Source organism: Myotis daubentonii, chromosome 13 (assembly GCF_963259705.1).
Source record: "Myotis daubentonii chromosome 13, mMyoDau2.1, whole genome shotgun sequence".
In the NCBI taxonomy this organism is placed as follows: Eukaryota; Metazoa; Chordata; class Mammalia; order Chiroptera; family Vespertilionidae; genus Myotis; species Myotis daubentonii.
Genome location: NC_081852.1, coordinates 45,702,038 through 45,714,449, shown reverse-complemented (window position 1 = coordinate 45,714,449; position 12,412 = coordinate 45,702,038). Strand labels below are relative to the sequence as shown.

Here is a 12,412-nt window from a genome sequence, read left to right as displayed (position 1 = left end):
TCAAGGAGCAGAGAAGGGGAAAGAGAGGGAAGGGAGAGAGGAAAGAAAAGGAAGCATTTCAAACCAGCCCATAAGAAGCCTTGGCTGGGCTGGCGGCTGGGAGATACTGGGAGCTGAGGGTCAGAAGGGGGCACCCCACCCCCATACTCTTCTGCCTGATTGTCCTGACACTGAGGCTGCTGATGCTCCAAGTCTCATCCTGGACAACCACACTGCAAGTTGGGGAAGGGTAGAGATGAGGGGAGGGAGGCGAGGGAGGCGAAGGGAGGAAGAGACAGAAGATAGAGAAAACACAACACAAACCCTGAAAACAGCCAGCTCATTAGTCCCCCGGCCCAGGGTAAGAGGGTGGCTAGGGAATTGGGGTTTCTGGTGGGGATGGGGTATAGACCCATGACTTAACAAGGAGCAGGTGGAAGGAAGGAAGGAAGGAAGGAAGGAAGGAAGGAAGGAAGGAAGGAAGGAAGGAAGGAAGGAAGGAAGGAAGGAAGGTGGGTGACGGGCACCAGGGAAGGTAGGAAGGCAGGCAGAGAGAGAAGCATGGGTGACAGGAGGCAGCAGGAGAGAAACGGAAGGCGTTAGAAACACTGGGAAGTGAGAGAGGAAGAACGAAAGGGGAGACTGGGAGAAGCCAGTGTGGCCTCCAGGATGGGACTGAGCACCAGGGGCCAGGGCCGCGCCAGGATGGAGCCAGGTTGGGACGGGAGCCCCGAGCTGAGCTGGGACAGAAGCCGGGCGCCGGTACTCACGGTGCATCGCGGAGAAGGGGTCTGCTTTGCAGTGCATATCCATGGGGAGGCAGAGGAGCGGGAGGAGCGCGGCTGCCGCCGCCGTTTCGCCTCTCAAACTCAACTTCAGGACTTGAGGAAAAAAGGGAGGGATGGTTGGGGGTGGGGGTGAGCGGGCGCCCAGCTGCGGCGGGGCGCACGGGGGCGGGGGACTCCGCGCTGATCTCCCCGCGGGGACTCCTCCCTGGCCGGCTGGAACTGGCAACCGCAGTGCCCGCAACTTCCCACCGTCGGGACTCGGGGCTGGTGGGTCAGCAGAACGGCCCCGAGGCAGCGGGCCGGGCTGGGGGTATTTGGGGGCGCATGGCGCGCGCGGCCGCGGCGGCCAGGGCTGAAGCTGGGAGGGGGAGGCGGCTCGCTCAGCTCCCCTGGAACCCGGTCATCCGAGAGGCAGCAGTCGGAGAGGGCGAGAAGCCGGGGTGTCCCGAGGGCGCCGGCTGGGGAGTCGGGCCGCTCCAAGTGCCGGTGAGTTGGAGAAGTTGGCAGAGAAGTAGCAATCCTCGGGATGTCCGAGCGGGCGCCTTCGGGCGGGGAGAGCGCGAGCCGGGCCCCCGCCCCCGGAAAAGGCCGGCGCTCGCCGAGGCGGCCGAAGGGCCGGGAGGGAGGGAAGGAGCCGAGTGGCGCCGGCAGCACCAGGCTGGCCCCAGGTGGGTTGCGGCTGCGAGAAGGCTCGGCCAGAGACTGGAGCCTGGGCTCCCGGTGTGTCTCTCTCTAAAAGCTGCAAAGTCCCCTCCAGACCCCCTCCCCCTCCCCGCGCTGGGAGATGGATGACTTGTCAGACAAAGGCAATAGATTCCACCACTCTGTGATTCGCCAGCGCCGGAGCCTCGAGCTTCGGCGAGGAGGGCCCCGCGCCTGTCACTCCGGTGCCGGCAAGGGGAGGGCAGGAGAGGGGGAAACGGGAGGAAGGAGGGAGCAGCGGGCGAAGGAAGATGGAGGGAGGGGAGCGGGCCAGGGGGAGGGGGAAGGGGAGCCCGGGATTAAAACTACGCTGAGAAACGAAACTCGCCGATAAGATAAACGTTAGATAAGGATAAAGGGCGGCCCGTGTAATGAATATTCAGGGATCGACACAGAGCCACGGAGTGCTCGGAAGCCTGGCTGGAAGTCCCAACTCACCCAGCCCTGCCATCCGCCAGCCAGTGCCCGCGCGGGCCGCGCCGCCCCGAGCCGGGTCCGCATCCCCAGTCTTCACCCCCCTCCTCTCCGCTCTGAGTTCCCTTCCGTTCCTTCCTGGTTCTTCCTTCCTCTCTCTGGTCCTTCCCTTTCGCCTTTCCCTCCTGAGGTACCTCCCCACCCACGCACCCCCCAATTCTCATTCCGGGGCAAAGTGCCCGGCACTTAGTCCTCTCGCGTCCCACGCGCGGCTGCGCGTAGGGCTTCCCTCATCACCTTGCCCACGGGGTCTGGGCACCCAGAGCGCTCGGTTTAGAATCGAGGTGGACACCTAAGACAAGGACCCGCCTGCTTCAGCGGGACCCACCGGACAGTCGGCGAGCCGGGGACTCGGCTCCTGGAACCTGGGGTGACCCCTACGGAGGGCTTGGGGAGGGAGACGGCGCGGGGCTACTGGTCGCTGGCGGCAGAGAACGCAGGCGACCAAAGCTGGCTCTCCCCGGCTGGGGAGAAGAGGCTGCGCGCACAGGGTTGAGCGCCGCCCGCTGCCAGATCCGCGGACCCGGTGCCGGCTCTGGGGGCGCATCGCGCTCGGCCGGGCCGCTCCTGCCGGAGCCGCCGGCCCAGCCACCGCAGCCCTCGTCCGCTCTCGCTCCCTCGCTCGCTCGGGTCCGCTCGCTTGCACGCACCAGGCAGGAGAAGCCCTTTGTCTCCTAACTGGTTAAGTACAGAATATCCAGGAGATCTTTATGAAATATTTTCCCTCGTCTCATAAATCATCTTGGCACTTCAGCTGATGTTTTAACTCTCTCTCCCTCCTTCACTCCCTCCCCCCGCTTCCCTGGGTCTGTGAAAGGGCGGCTCCGGGAAGCCCGCGCTGCGCTCCAGCCTCCCGGACTCGGGGCTCCTCTGGCCCCTGCCTGCAGAACGGGCTGTCCCGCTGGCAGGCGGAGTCCAGGCGGCCGGTAACGTAGGGGCTACACTCACCCGTCTCCGCCAGGAGGAAACGCCTACTGGGCCTCTTGCACCCAGGTTTTTTTTGGGGGGGGGGCGCCCTTAATCCTCTCACGGGGCTAGGGCCAGGCGCAGCCTGACATGTTTCTGAGCCTCCACTCATTAGGGGACCGGGTCTGCTGGGATCCTAGCATTTACCCTACTTCCTAGATCCTCCTGAGCCCGATCCCCTAAATCCACCTGCTAAGTAACTTCTGAGAGGAAAAACCCGTCTCCACCTGCCTCCTCCCTCGCAGCCCCCAACCCCACTTCCCTCGGGTGGCCAAGCGGATTACCTAGGGCGGGAGGTTGAAGACGCAGGGTCCAGCCCTGAAGGTCAGTCTCTTCCTCTGGAGACCTGCAGATGGCGCTCTCGGGTTTGCTTTGGCCTCAAAACCCCACGAACACGCACTAACTTCGTGTGGGTAGTGAAAAAGGAAAACCAGAGTTCTTTCCGTCTAAAGGGAAAGGCCTGGGAGTCCAGGCTCTTAGGTGGTGTTAGTTGGCACAGGCACGGGCTTTCTCGGGGAGGTAATTAACCCAGAATTGGGGTTTGGGGGCATCGAGGAAAGGTCCTTATTGAAAGGAGCTCAGAACTCAGAACTCAGGGAGCCCTTCTCTCCCATCTCCCTGTGTTGGTCCAGGAAGTTGTCTTTGAGAAGCTGAACTACTGGAGGAACAAGACTGTGGGCAGAACCACACATAGATTCAGGTTTTTTCTAGAACCAGCTGGACACATCCCTACCGTTACATGTATGTTGACGTGTGGGTGCAGACAACAGGCATTTGCAAGAGGCGCTTTCACCTTTTGTAAAGAAGGGGACTTAATGCACAAAGTATGCTGGACGTAGTTCTCACACACACGTACCCCCTAAGAAGTGAAGGAAGACCTTTCCATGACAGTCCAATTCCCAGGTAGCCCCTGAGATTCCAGAGTTCCACCCACCTCACCTCAGCCCCTTCTGGGACCACTTCTCCATCCAGCACTACACGAGTTGGTCAGCCTCCCCCCGGCCAGGCCCTGGCAGCTTCCTCCTTAGCTCCAGCCCTTCCAGGCTCTAGAAAGTCAAAGAGCCCTGCTCCCTAGTGATTTTAGCCAAGGCTCTGCCTTCTCCTGGGGCTCCAGGCTGAAGGGCTGGCCTCTCCCGCTGATGCTCCCTTTCCTGTCCTTCCCTTTCTTCTTCTATAGAGCCTAGTAGAGAAGAAGAAGAAGAAAAAAAAAACAAGAAAGGGAAGAAGAAAGAAGAGGAAAGAGAAAAGGAAAGGGAAAGAAAGAAAACAACCCAACCCCAAACACAACCGGGGCTCCAACCTGTCAGGGTTGGTTGCTTTTCTGCCCGCCTCTAAATGAACCTTTTCTCTCTGGTGTTTTCAAAGCGGCCCATCCACCCCCCAGCCCAGGGGCATTTACACTTCAAACAAGGCGCCCGCCTCCCTGCGGAAATTTAAAGGCAAATAAACTTTTGGGGAGTTGCTCTGATACCCATCTCGGGATTTGCTTCATTAGCCGCCTCTGTGCATCTGATCTGCCCAATAAATCTTCCTTGTGGCTCTCCATTCCTCTGCCTTCTCCACTCCCTTCCCTGCCAGGCTTGCCTGGCGCCCAGAGCCCCCACCCTTGCTGCCTTCCTCCAGCAAAGCTGCCTGAGTCTCCGGTTGCCTGGTGCCTGCTCTGCTAGGGTGTACGAGTCAGGAGACAGTAGTCCCCCTTGAGCTCCTTTCTCCGCCCTACTATGTGCAAACATACAGACATCCCCCCCCCCCACCAAGCCAAACCAACCGCCCAACTAGCACCCAACTCCCAAATTGGTTTCTGGGCAGATTGTGCATGAAGGGATGGGTTTATGGAAACCCTGTCTGTTGCCCCCAATTGCACCGATTCTTTGGCGATCCTTCTGCTCATTTTTCCAGTTCCCCAGTCCCTGACCCAGGGCTTTCCACCGGGCAAGGAAAAGTAGAGGTGTGGTTGCCTCCCCTCCACAGGATGGGCCCTGAACGGTGTGGCCCAGGCACCCCACCTCCAGAAGTTTGGGAAGGTGGCTTGGTCTGGGGGGCTGGGAGTGCGGGAGGCCCCCCAGCCGTGCCCCAGCCTGCTGGCCAGGCCTGCCTTCCTCCTTCCACTCCTGAGGCCTCCTGGGGAGTAGTGAGGGGAGCCAGGGCCCGGCCTCTCAGGGAGGGGATTAGAAATTCCGAAATTAAATGTATCTCCCTAGGAAATGCTTCCCACAGCGAGGACCAAATTAAATGCATTAAAGTTCAGGGGGAAAAGAAGCTGTTTAGAACCGATGGGGGGAAAACTAGTCCGAAGGGAAGAGAGGCAGAGAGGAGGAGGGAAGATAAAAGGGTGGTGCAGAGCAGCAGCTCCGCAGCTGAGCTCCTTTTCTGAATTATTCCCAGTTTTGGAAGTCATCACCTTCACAAAAAAAGAAAAGAAAAAAAGTTCGTCTAACAACCGAAGTCCCGGGCGGGCGGCCCGCGGCCCAATCGCCCCAAGGTTCCCAGCGCACCCCGGGGCGCACACTGGGAGATCAGATTCCAGGCAGTGGGCGCACGCATCACCCGACCCCCTCCCCTGCTCGGCCTGACCAGCTCCTGCCCGGCCCTTTCCCCTCCTCCTCCCCATCCTCTCCCCACTCCTCCCCCTTCCTAGCCCTCTGGTCACGTTGGAGGATGGTTGTGTTTTTTTTTTTTTTTTTTTTTTGGAAGAGCTTCTGGTACAATATGGAGCACCATGGGCTGCAATTTCACACTCCACGGCACATTCCCCCTAAAGCTACTTTTTTTTTTCATCTAAGACCCCCTAATTTCTGCTTCCTCGCTCCCTCCCTTGCTCCCTCCCTCCCTCCTGCTCTCACTTTTCTTTTCCTGCTTTTGTTCCCGATATTTGGGCTCCCTGCGTGAAGCCCGGGGGGCCAGAGTACAGGCCGCCCCGCCCTCTCGGTCTGTTGGTCCTGTGGCGGCTGGCGCACGTGCTGCGCCTTTATCCTCCCCGGACCCTCCCCCTTCCACCGGCTGCTTCTTACTAGAGGTCCTAGCGACCTGCCCGGCCCTTCTCAGCCCCTTTGAAGGGAAACAACAATGCAAGCCACTTGGCCACCAAAGCCGCCTCTTAGTGGCACGGGCCTGCCAGGTGGCTGCCGCTGGTGGGCCACTGGACTGGGGAGCAGAAAAAATAGTCGAGACAGGTCTAAACTAGGAATGGAGGGTTCTGCCCAACAGAGAACAAGTTGGGGGGGGTGGGTGTGCAGTGAGGCCCTGGTCAAACCTGGACAGAGTCTAGTAGTCCCTTCACACACACCCACACCCAGACACCCAGACACCCATGGACCTTTGAACGGCTAAAGGGACCACTCACCCCAGAGCCCACGGGAAGGAGCAGCGCCGCCGCCTGCACAGTCCTTTGGCCTCTTTGAGCCTCAGTCTTTTTGCCTGTGAAATAGGGTAATGACACCTGTCTTGCCTACTCTATGGAGCTAGCCAATAGGAAAGCACTTACAAACCAAACATTTCCATAGTAGAAGACGGAGCAAGTGCCTGGCTCTCTGAACACTTAACCTTGCACGAAGAGGGAAGGGGGGGGCGGGGCTGGGCATTTAGGCAAGGCAGGGGGTGGTATTTTCCAGACAACTTCTATCCTATAAAGGTAACTAGAAGATCCCTCACTGTCTCCCTTCCTGGGTTCTTCCCTTTCAGGATTTTTTCCTTTCCCATAACCACACCACACCCCGTACATGTTCCCCACCCTGCTCTCTCTCTCTTCCCAGCCATTCCTCCATTACCACTCCTTCCTGCACGCCTGCCCCACTACACTAGCGCAGCTGCTTGGGGAGCAGTTAAACTCCCCACCCCCACCCCCACCCCCACCCGAACAGCCGGGTTAATTGTGGCCTCTGGCGCGGTCCCCTTTGGGCCAATCTGCCAAAACCGTCGGGAGGAGCTGGCCCGTTGGCGGAAATTTGGGGAAGGAAATCCCGTCCAGTCCGGTTCCAAACAAAGCAAGTTGGTCCTCCCAGGACCTGCAGTCAACCTGCCAACGCCAGAGTGGAGACGAGATGGTGCGGGGAGGCCTGGCCGAGGGGAGGCGTGGAAGGCGGGGAGGGCGGGGAAGAAAAGGGCGTGAAAGGGGTGCGGAGGGCATGGAGAAGGCACCTGTCTCTGGAAGGCCTGCGGAAGCTAATTTGGGAAAAGTCGAGGTTCCCGCCTGGCCAAGAACCCCTTCCCAGCTTCCTCCCGAAGCCGGGGTGAGAGTCCCAGTGAGGCTGAGTGTCTGTGCCCAAGTAATGATTAACCCTCTTCTCAGTCAGGCCTTGAGCCCTCAGCCTAACCTGGCTGTGGTGTAGGGAGACGGTGCCGGTGCCGGCGGGCCCTGGACGTCCCAGGCGTTACCCGGCAAGTCCACCCGACGAGGGGGGTTGCGAAGTCAGAGGGCGAGCGGTAGACGGGGCAGCCGAAAGGGAACTCAGTGCTGAGCAGCGGGAGCGCAACTCCAGAGGCCGAGCTGATCAGAGGAAGCGGAATAGCCACAGCCAAAGTCCGAGGAAAGCAAGGGGCCACAGGCGGGCGAGGGCGCGGGCTCTGCAGCGCCAAGGAACAGTGGGCGAGGCGGGAGAAGCCCGAGGGCCGAGTTGTCCGGGAGTTGAGAGCAAGCACCAAATCTACTCTCGGATCCCTCCGCGGCGCCCGCCCTCCCTGTCTCCTCTGCCAGCAGCTGTGCGGGTGTGAGGAGCGGGCGGAGAACGCGCCAGAGCCCAGAGCCGGGAGCGGTAAGGAAGGGGAGACCCGCCTACGGCCCTGGGAAGCCAAGGGCAGGGCCGCCCAGGCGGGGACGGGCTGCTTGGCGTCGCGAAGTGGCTGCAGACAAAGGACCGGAGCGGAGAGGAAGAGGGAGAAACGGGGGAGAGAGGGGCTGGTGAGACAGGGAGAGAACCAAGGATAAGAGGGCTCTCGGGGGACCGGCCGAGGTCAGTCCACTCCTGCAGCCTCCGCCCACTCTAGCCTGGAGCCCAGGTCCCGGGGCTCACTCCTGCTGGGGTTCCTGCCGGTGGGTCTGTGGCCTGGGGTCGGGGCAGGAAGTGTTGCTGTGGTTGGGGTGTGTGTGTGTGTGTGTGTGTGTGTGTGAGAGAGAGAGAGAGAGAGAGAGAGAGAGAGAGAGAGAGAGAGAGAGAGAGAGAACGCAAAAGCGCGCGCCAAGTTAGGCAGGCGGGGGAGGCGGGGAAAGTCCTTCGCTTGGGCTCAGACCCCTGCCCCGGCCGGCTGCAAGCCTCCATCCTCCGCCCTTTGCGGTCCAGAGCTGTCCACCCCCCACCCCCCTTCCCAACTTGAAACAAAAGGGCTGAACCGAATCTCTCAGGAACCAGGGCACTGGCTCTTTCTGGGGAAAGTGCTTTGGTTTGAGACTGTAAGGGTTATCCGCATCCAGGGATATGTAACTTTTCGGTCAGTGTTCCTGGGGGGAAAAAGATGCAAAGTAAATCTCAGACGGAATAATGCCCGGGTCCTAGCAGTTCAATCCGCCACGTCTGGCCGGGCGAGGAGGTCTAGACCCGCAGCTAACGAATGTATTGGAGAATCTGACTAATGTAGGGAGGAAGCCTCTTTCCATTTCTAAATCAATTAAGGAGACTTTCTTGTGTCTCCTTGGCGAGGGGGTCGTGAGAGTGTGTGTGTGAGTGTTGTAAGGGTGTGTGAAAAGTGTGTGTGTCAGGGGGTGGAGAAGGGTGTCTAGGCAAACAGCTGTGTCCCAGGCGGGGCTGCGTTAGGAGCTCAGGACCCATAGCCAGCACCTCCCCCTCCTTCCTCTGTCCTGGGCTACGCGGCTGCTCTGGGGCCAAGGCCTCGCAGCCTCATCCAGAGGGGCCGCCAATCAATCCTGCAGGTCAACACAGCAATTAATAACGGGGTGAGGAGGCCTGGCGAAAGAGGGCCGGGAGGCGTCGGCTGTGTCTCCCCCGGGCGCTGAGAGCCCAGCGGCGGGACCAGGGAGTGGGAGGGGTCTCGGAGGGCAGGAAGGCCCCTGGGAACTCACTGTGGGCCGGGAAGTGGGCGCAGGCTCCAGGAGAGAGAGGCCGGGGGCAGTGACAGGGAGCCTGAGAGCCAGCTGGGACAGGCCACAAGAGTAAAATAAGGACCTTAAGTAAAGGTCTTGTTTTTATGCTTCTGGGGCTTTGGGTGGTCTGACCGTGGCTGACCTAGATGCTGATTCTCTCCCCCGCTCCTTGTCCTCCCCCTTTTTCTGATGGCTTCGGCTGCTCTGGAACAGGCTCAGCGCCACTGAATAAAACCCGCATCCTTCGCAAACCCGGCTGCGGCGGTTGCGCCAGGGCGTCTGCGGCAGTAGCGCTCGCACGCGCGTGTCATTGTCATTTTGAACTAGCTGGATGGAGCCGAAAGGGACGCGGGGGCCGTCAGGGCGACGCGAGGCCCCGGGCAGCTGTGCCCCAGCCAGGCTTGTGTCTGAAAGAGGTGAGGGCAGAGGAGCGGGAGGGGGCAGTGAACAGAGAAAGAGAGAAGGCGGCTCGGGGGCGGAGGACTCCAGAGCTCGGCGGGGCCTCCTCAATGGGAACAGCGACTTCCTTCTCGAGAAACAGCTCTTCTCAGGCCCGGTTCCACAGCTCCTCCCCACCGTCCCCAAACCGCGACTGGCGGGAATGCGATCCTCCCACCGATAAAAGCGGGGAAAAGAGCGAAGGGGAAGGTAATGCAATGCCCAGCTAGTCTTCCTGGCCGCTCTGTCCGGCCAGCCGGGAGAGCCGCTACTGGGTAAGCGCCCTGGTCCCCTCTGGAGTGTCCCGAGCGCCAGGAAACTTGAGATGAGGGCCCTGACCGGTGGTCAAGTATGGTGTCCCCCCCCCCCCCCACCGCTCTGCCTCCTCCTTGAGGCGCTGTAGAGAAGCTCCATCTTCTGGGGGTGGGAAGCAGGTCCAGGCACCCCAGGCCTGCAAGGCAGGGAGAGTTGCCTTCCAAAGGGGAAAATGGAAAAGTGGGAGTGTCAGGAGACTGAGGAGACAGGACAGGACGAGAAGGAGGAATAGGGGCAGGGGACAAAACAGATCCAGACAGAGTGAGGGCGAGAGAAGCCGGTGCAGGAGAGGAGGAGAGGGGGAGAGAGGTTCCCAGAAAGGCCCAGCCATTAGATCTGTCCTTGGGCTGCATATTTATACGGTCGAGGGGGTGCACAGATGGGCTCTCAATTGAATTCCATCTTCAACACCATCAGAGATTGATTTTGTACTCGCTTTTAATTTTGCCATAATTAATTAGATCATTACAACTGTTTGCTATTGATCTCCCTACTTAAACCTCTGGTGCAGAGGGGTGGCCCAGAGCCCTAAAAGCCCAGGAGGCCACGGTTGACACTCCTGGGGGCCCAGGTGCCATTCCCAAGGGGGAATGGAAACAACCCAGGGACTGGGCCAAGAACCTAGAGGAAGGGGGATGCTGAGGGTGGAAACTGCACTACCAGCTGAAAGAACAGAACCTGAGTTGGGGGGGGGGGGCGGTTAGGGGAAGAAGAAGATTTGAGGAAAGGGAGGAGTGAGGCTAGAGTTAGCCTTTGACCTTGGTGGAATTATGGAAAACTCTTGGAAACCTGATCCAATCTTCTCCCCTGCCCCCCTCCAATCTAAAACTAAACTTGGGTCTCTAGCTTCCCACCCTGAACTACCCCCAGTGCACCTCGTGGGCAGACAGAGCTGAGTTGGCAGGAGGGGGAGAGGAGGGGGGAAAGAGAGAGAGAGAAGCCCTCCACAACCTTCACTTTTTGGGTAAGCAGCTTCACATTCTCCGCACCTGGGTCCCCTGGGGCCTGCCACCTTTCCCCTGGTCCCAGGCCTCCTTGGAATTTTTTATTTGGGGGGGAGGGCAGAGCCTTCTCTCCACACGTGTTAGGCACACACACCAGTGCTTACACGTTGGCTCCTACTCAAATACACAAAACCTTCCCACACGTGCACACTGACATGCACACAGCAAGTCCCCATCCACTAGCACACACGCACGCATACCCACAAGCAGTTCCCACTAGAAACTACGGCCTTCCCAGTGCTCCCAACTCGGAGAAAGTTGTGCAAAATATTTCCACCGAGGGCAAGTGGAAAGATAAAGTCCTAAATGCCCAACGGAAAGGAAATGCCAGGTTCTGTAAAGAGGCCAAGAGAAGTTGTAACTCACTTTTTCTGGACGGAAAGTTTTAGGTCGATTTAGAGGACAGTGGGCAGGAAAGCCCAGGAGGCCCCCGTGGTGGAAAGACGCCACAGAGCCCAGTCCCCAGCCACGACAGAGGCGCCACCAGGCAAGCACAGAGAGAAGGGGAAGTGGAGTCCGCCCCTGGCGCGGCCGCCCCCATCCCTCGCAGCCCACCCCCTGGCCGACGGCGCGGACGGGTCTCTCCAGGCTCTCACCTGCCCGGCCAGAGCGCTGTTCCATGCTCTGCTCCCCGCCGCTGCTGTCCGGGCCCGGGTCTCGCTTCTCCGAACCGCCTCGCCCCGACAGCGCGTCTCTCCTTTGCCGCCGCCGCCGCCGAGAGCTGGGCGCAGCCACCCAAGACTGAGCGGCTCAGATAACCCAGGCTGCCTGCCGCCTCGGCGGTGCGCTCCGCTCCTGCCCGCGCTCACGCACCCGGCCGCGCGGAGGCACAGCCACGCGCGGGGGAGCCCCCGGCTCTCCGCCCCCGCACACGCGCGCACACGCCCCCAGGCCCCAAGCCAGCCTCAGGCAAGCGACTCCCGCGCTGCCAGAAGCACCCAGAGACCAATTCCCCAGCCTAGACGCCGGCACTCTCTCACCCCACCCCCTCTTCACTGTGACAGGCGCTCCCCGTCAGTCTCCAGCCTCAAGCCCAGGGGCGTCTATGATACTCTCATGCACTCCCCACTTCCGTGAGGTCCCCTTCCCGGTGACTCACAGGATTGGCCCCATCTGATTTTCTCCTTCATCAGGCTCCACAGCCTGCCACACACACCGGGGTCTCGGCCTCAGTTTCCAAGATCCCTACCCACACACCCCAACTTTCTCCTCCACACAGGACCCCCTCCCTGGTGGTCCCTCTCACCAATACATTGTGGAACTGCTCCCTGAGTCCCTCAGAAGCTCTCCTTCTCTGCATTAAAACAACAACAACTCAGAATAAAAAGGAAAAATCCTGTTGTCCTTGCCTTAAGGAGATGATGCGGGCCCCAGGGAAAGGGGAAATGACCAGAGCCCTCCCAAACTCCTGCCACAATCACGTGACCGCCCACTTGAGCCATGCCATTCCACAGTGTTCTGGTCCTCTCAGCCTATTTCTTGGACCCTCAGGTGCACAGCCTGTCCAAACACACTCATGCTCTTTCATGCCTGAACAAAGGATCACTTCAGCTAAGTTTCCCTTTAGCTTTTCCCCACATCCTGCCCTTTCTGTCTGGAATTTACCCCTTTCACACCTTTGTCACAAATTCTCCTTCAAACCTCTCATACACCACTTTCTCACATTCACTCTCATGTACTCCTACTACTTAAACACTCAGACACCTATCAAG

The 12,412-nt window shown here is 59.8% G+C and overlaps 1 protein-coding gene across 10 annotated transcripts in view; it reads right to left on the bottom strand.

The window, feature by feature from the left end:
• Positions 1-11,986, bottom strand: part of PAX2 (paired box 2) — a 92,459-nt gene extending 80,473 nt beyond the window's left edge. For 2 of the 10 annotated variants that reach the window (XM_059661077.1, XM_059661078.1), the window contains exons 1-2: positions 11,297-11,977; positions 750-860 (exon numbers count right to left, since the gene is read on the bottom strand). In XM_059661077.1, the coding sequence (XP_059517060.1) occupies positions 750-860; positions 11,297-11,321 (136 nt within the window). In that variant the 5' untranslated portion in view covers positions 11,322-11,977. Of the gene's footprint in view, positions 1-749; positions 861-1,907; positions 2,057-11,296 lie in introns of those variants that run through there. The other 8 variants (XM_059661085.1, XM_059661086.1, XM_059661087.1 and 5 more) reach the window with 7 other exon arrangements.
• Between the last annotated feature and the right edge of the window lie 426 nt (positions 11,987-12,412).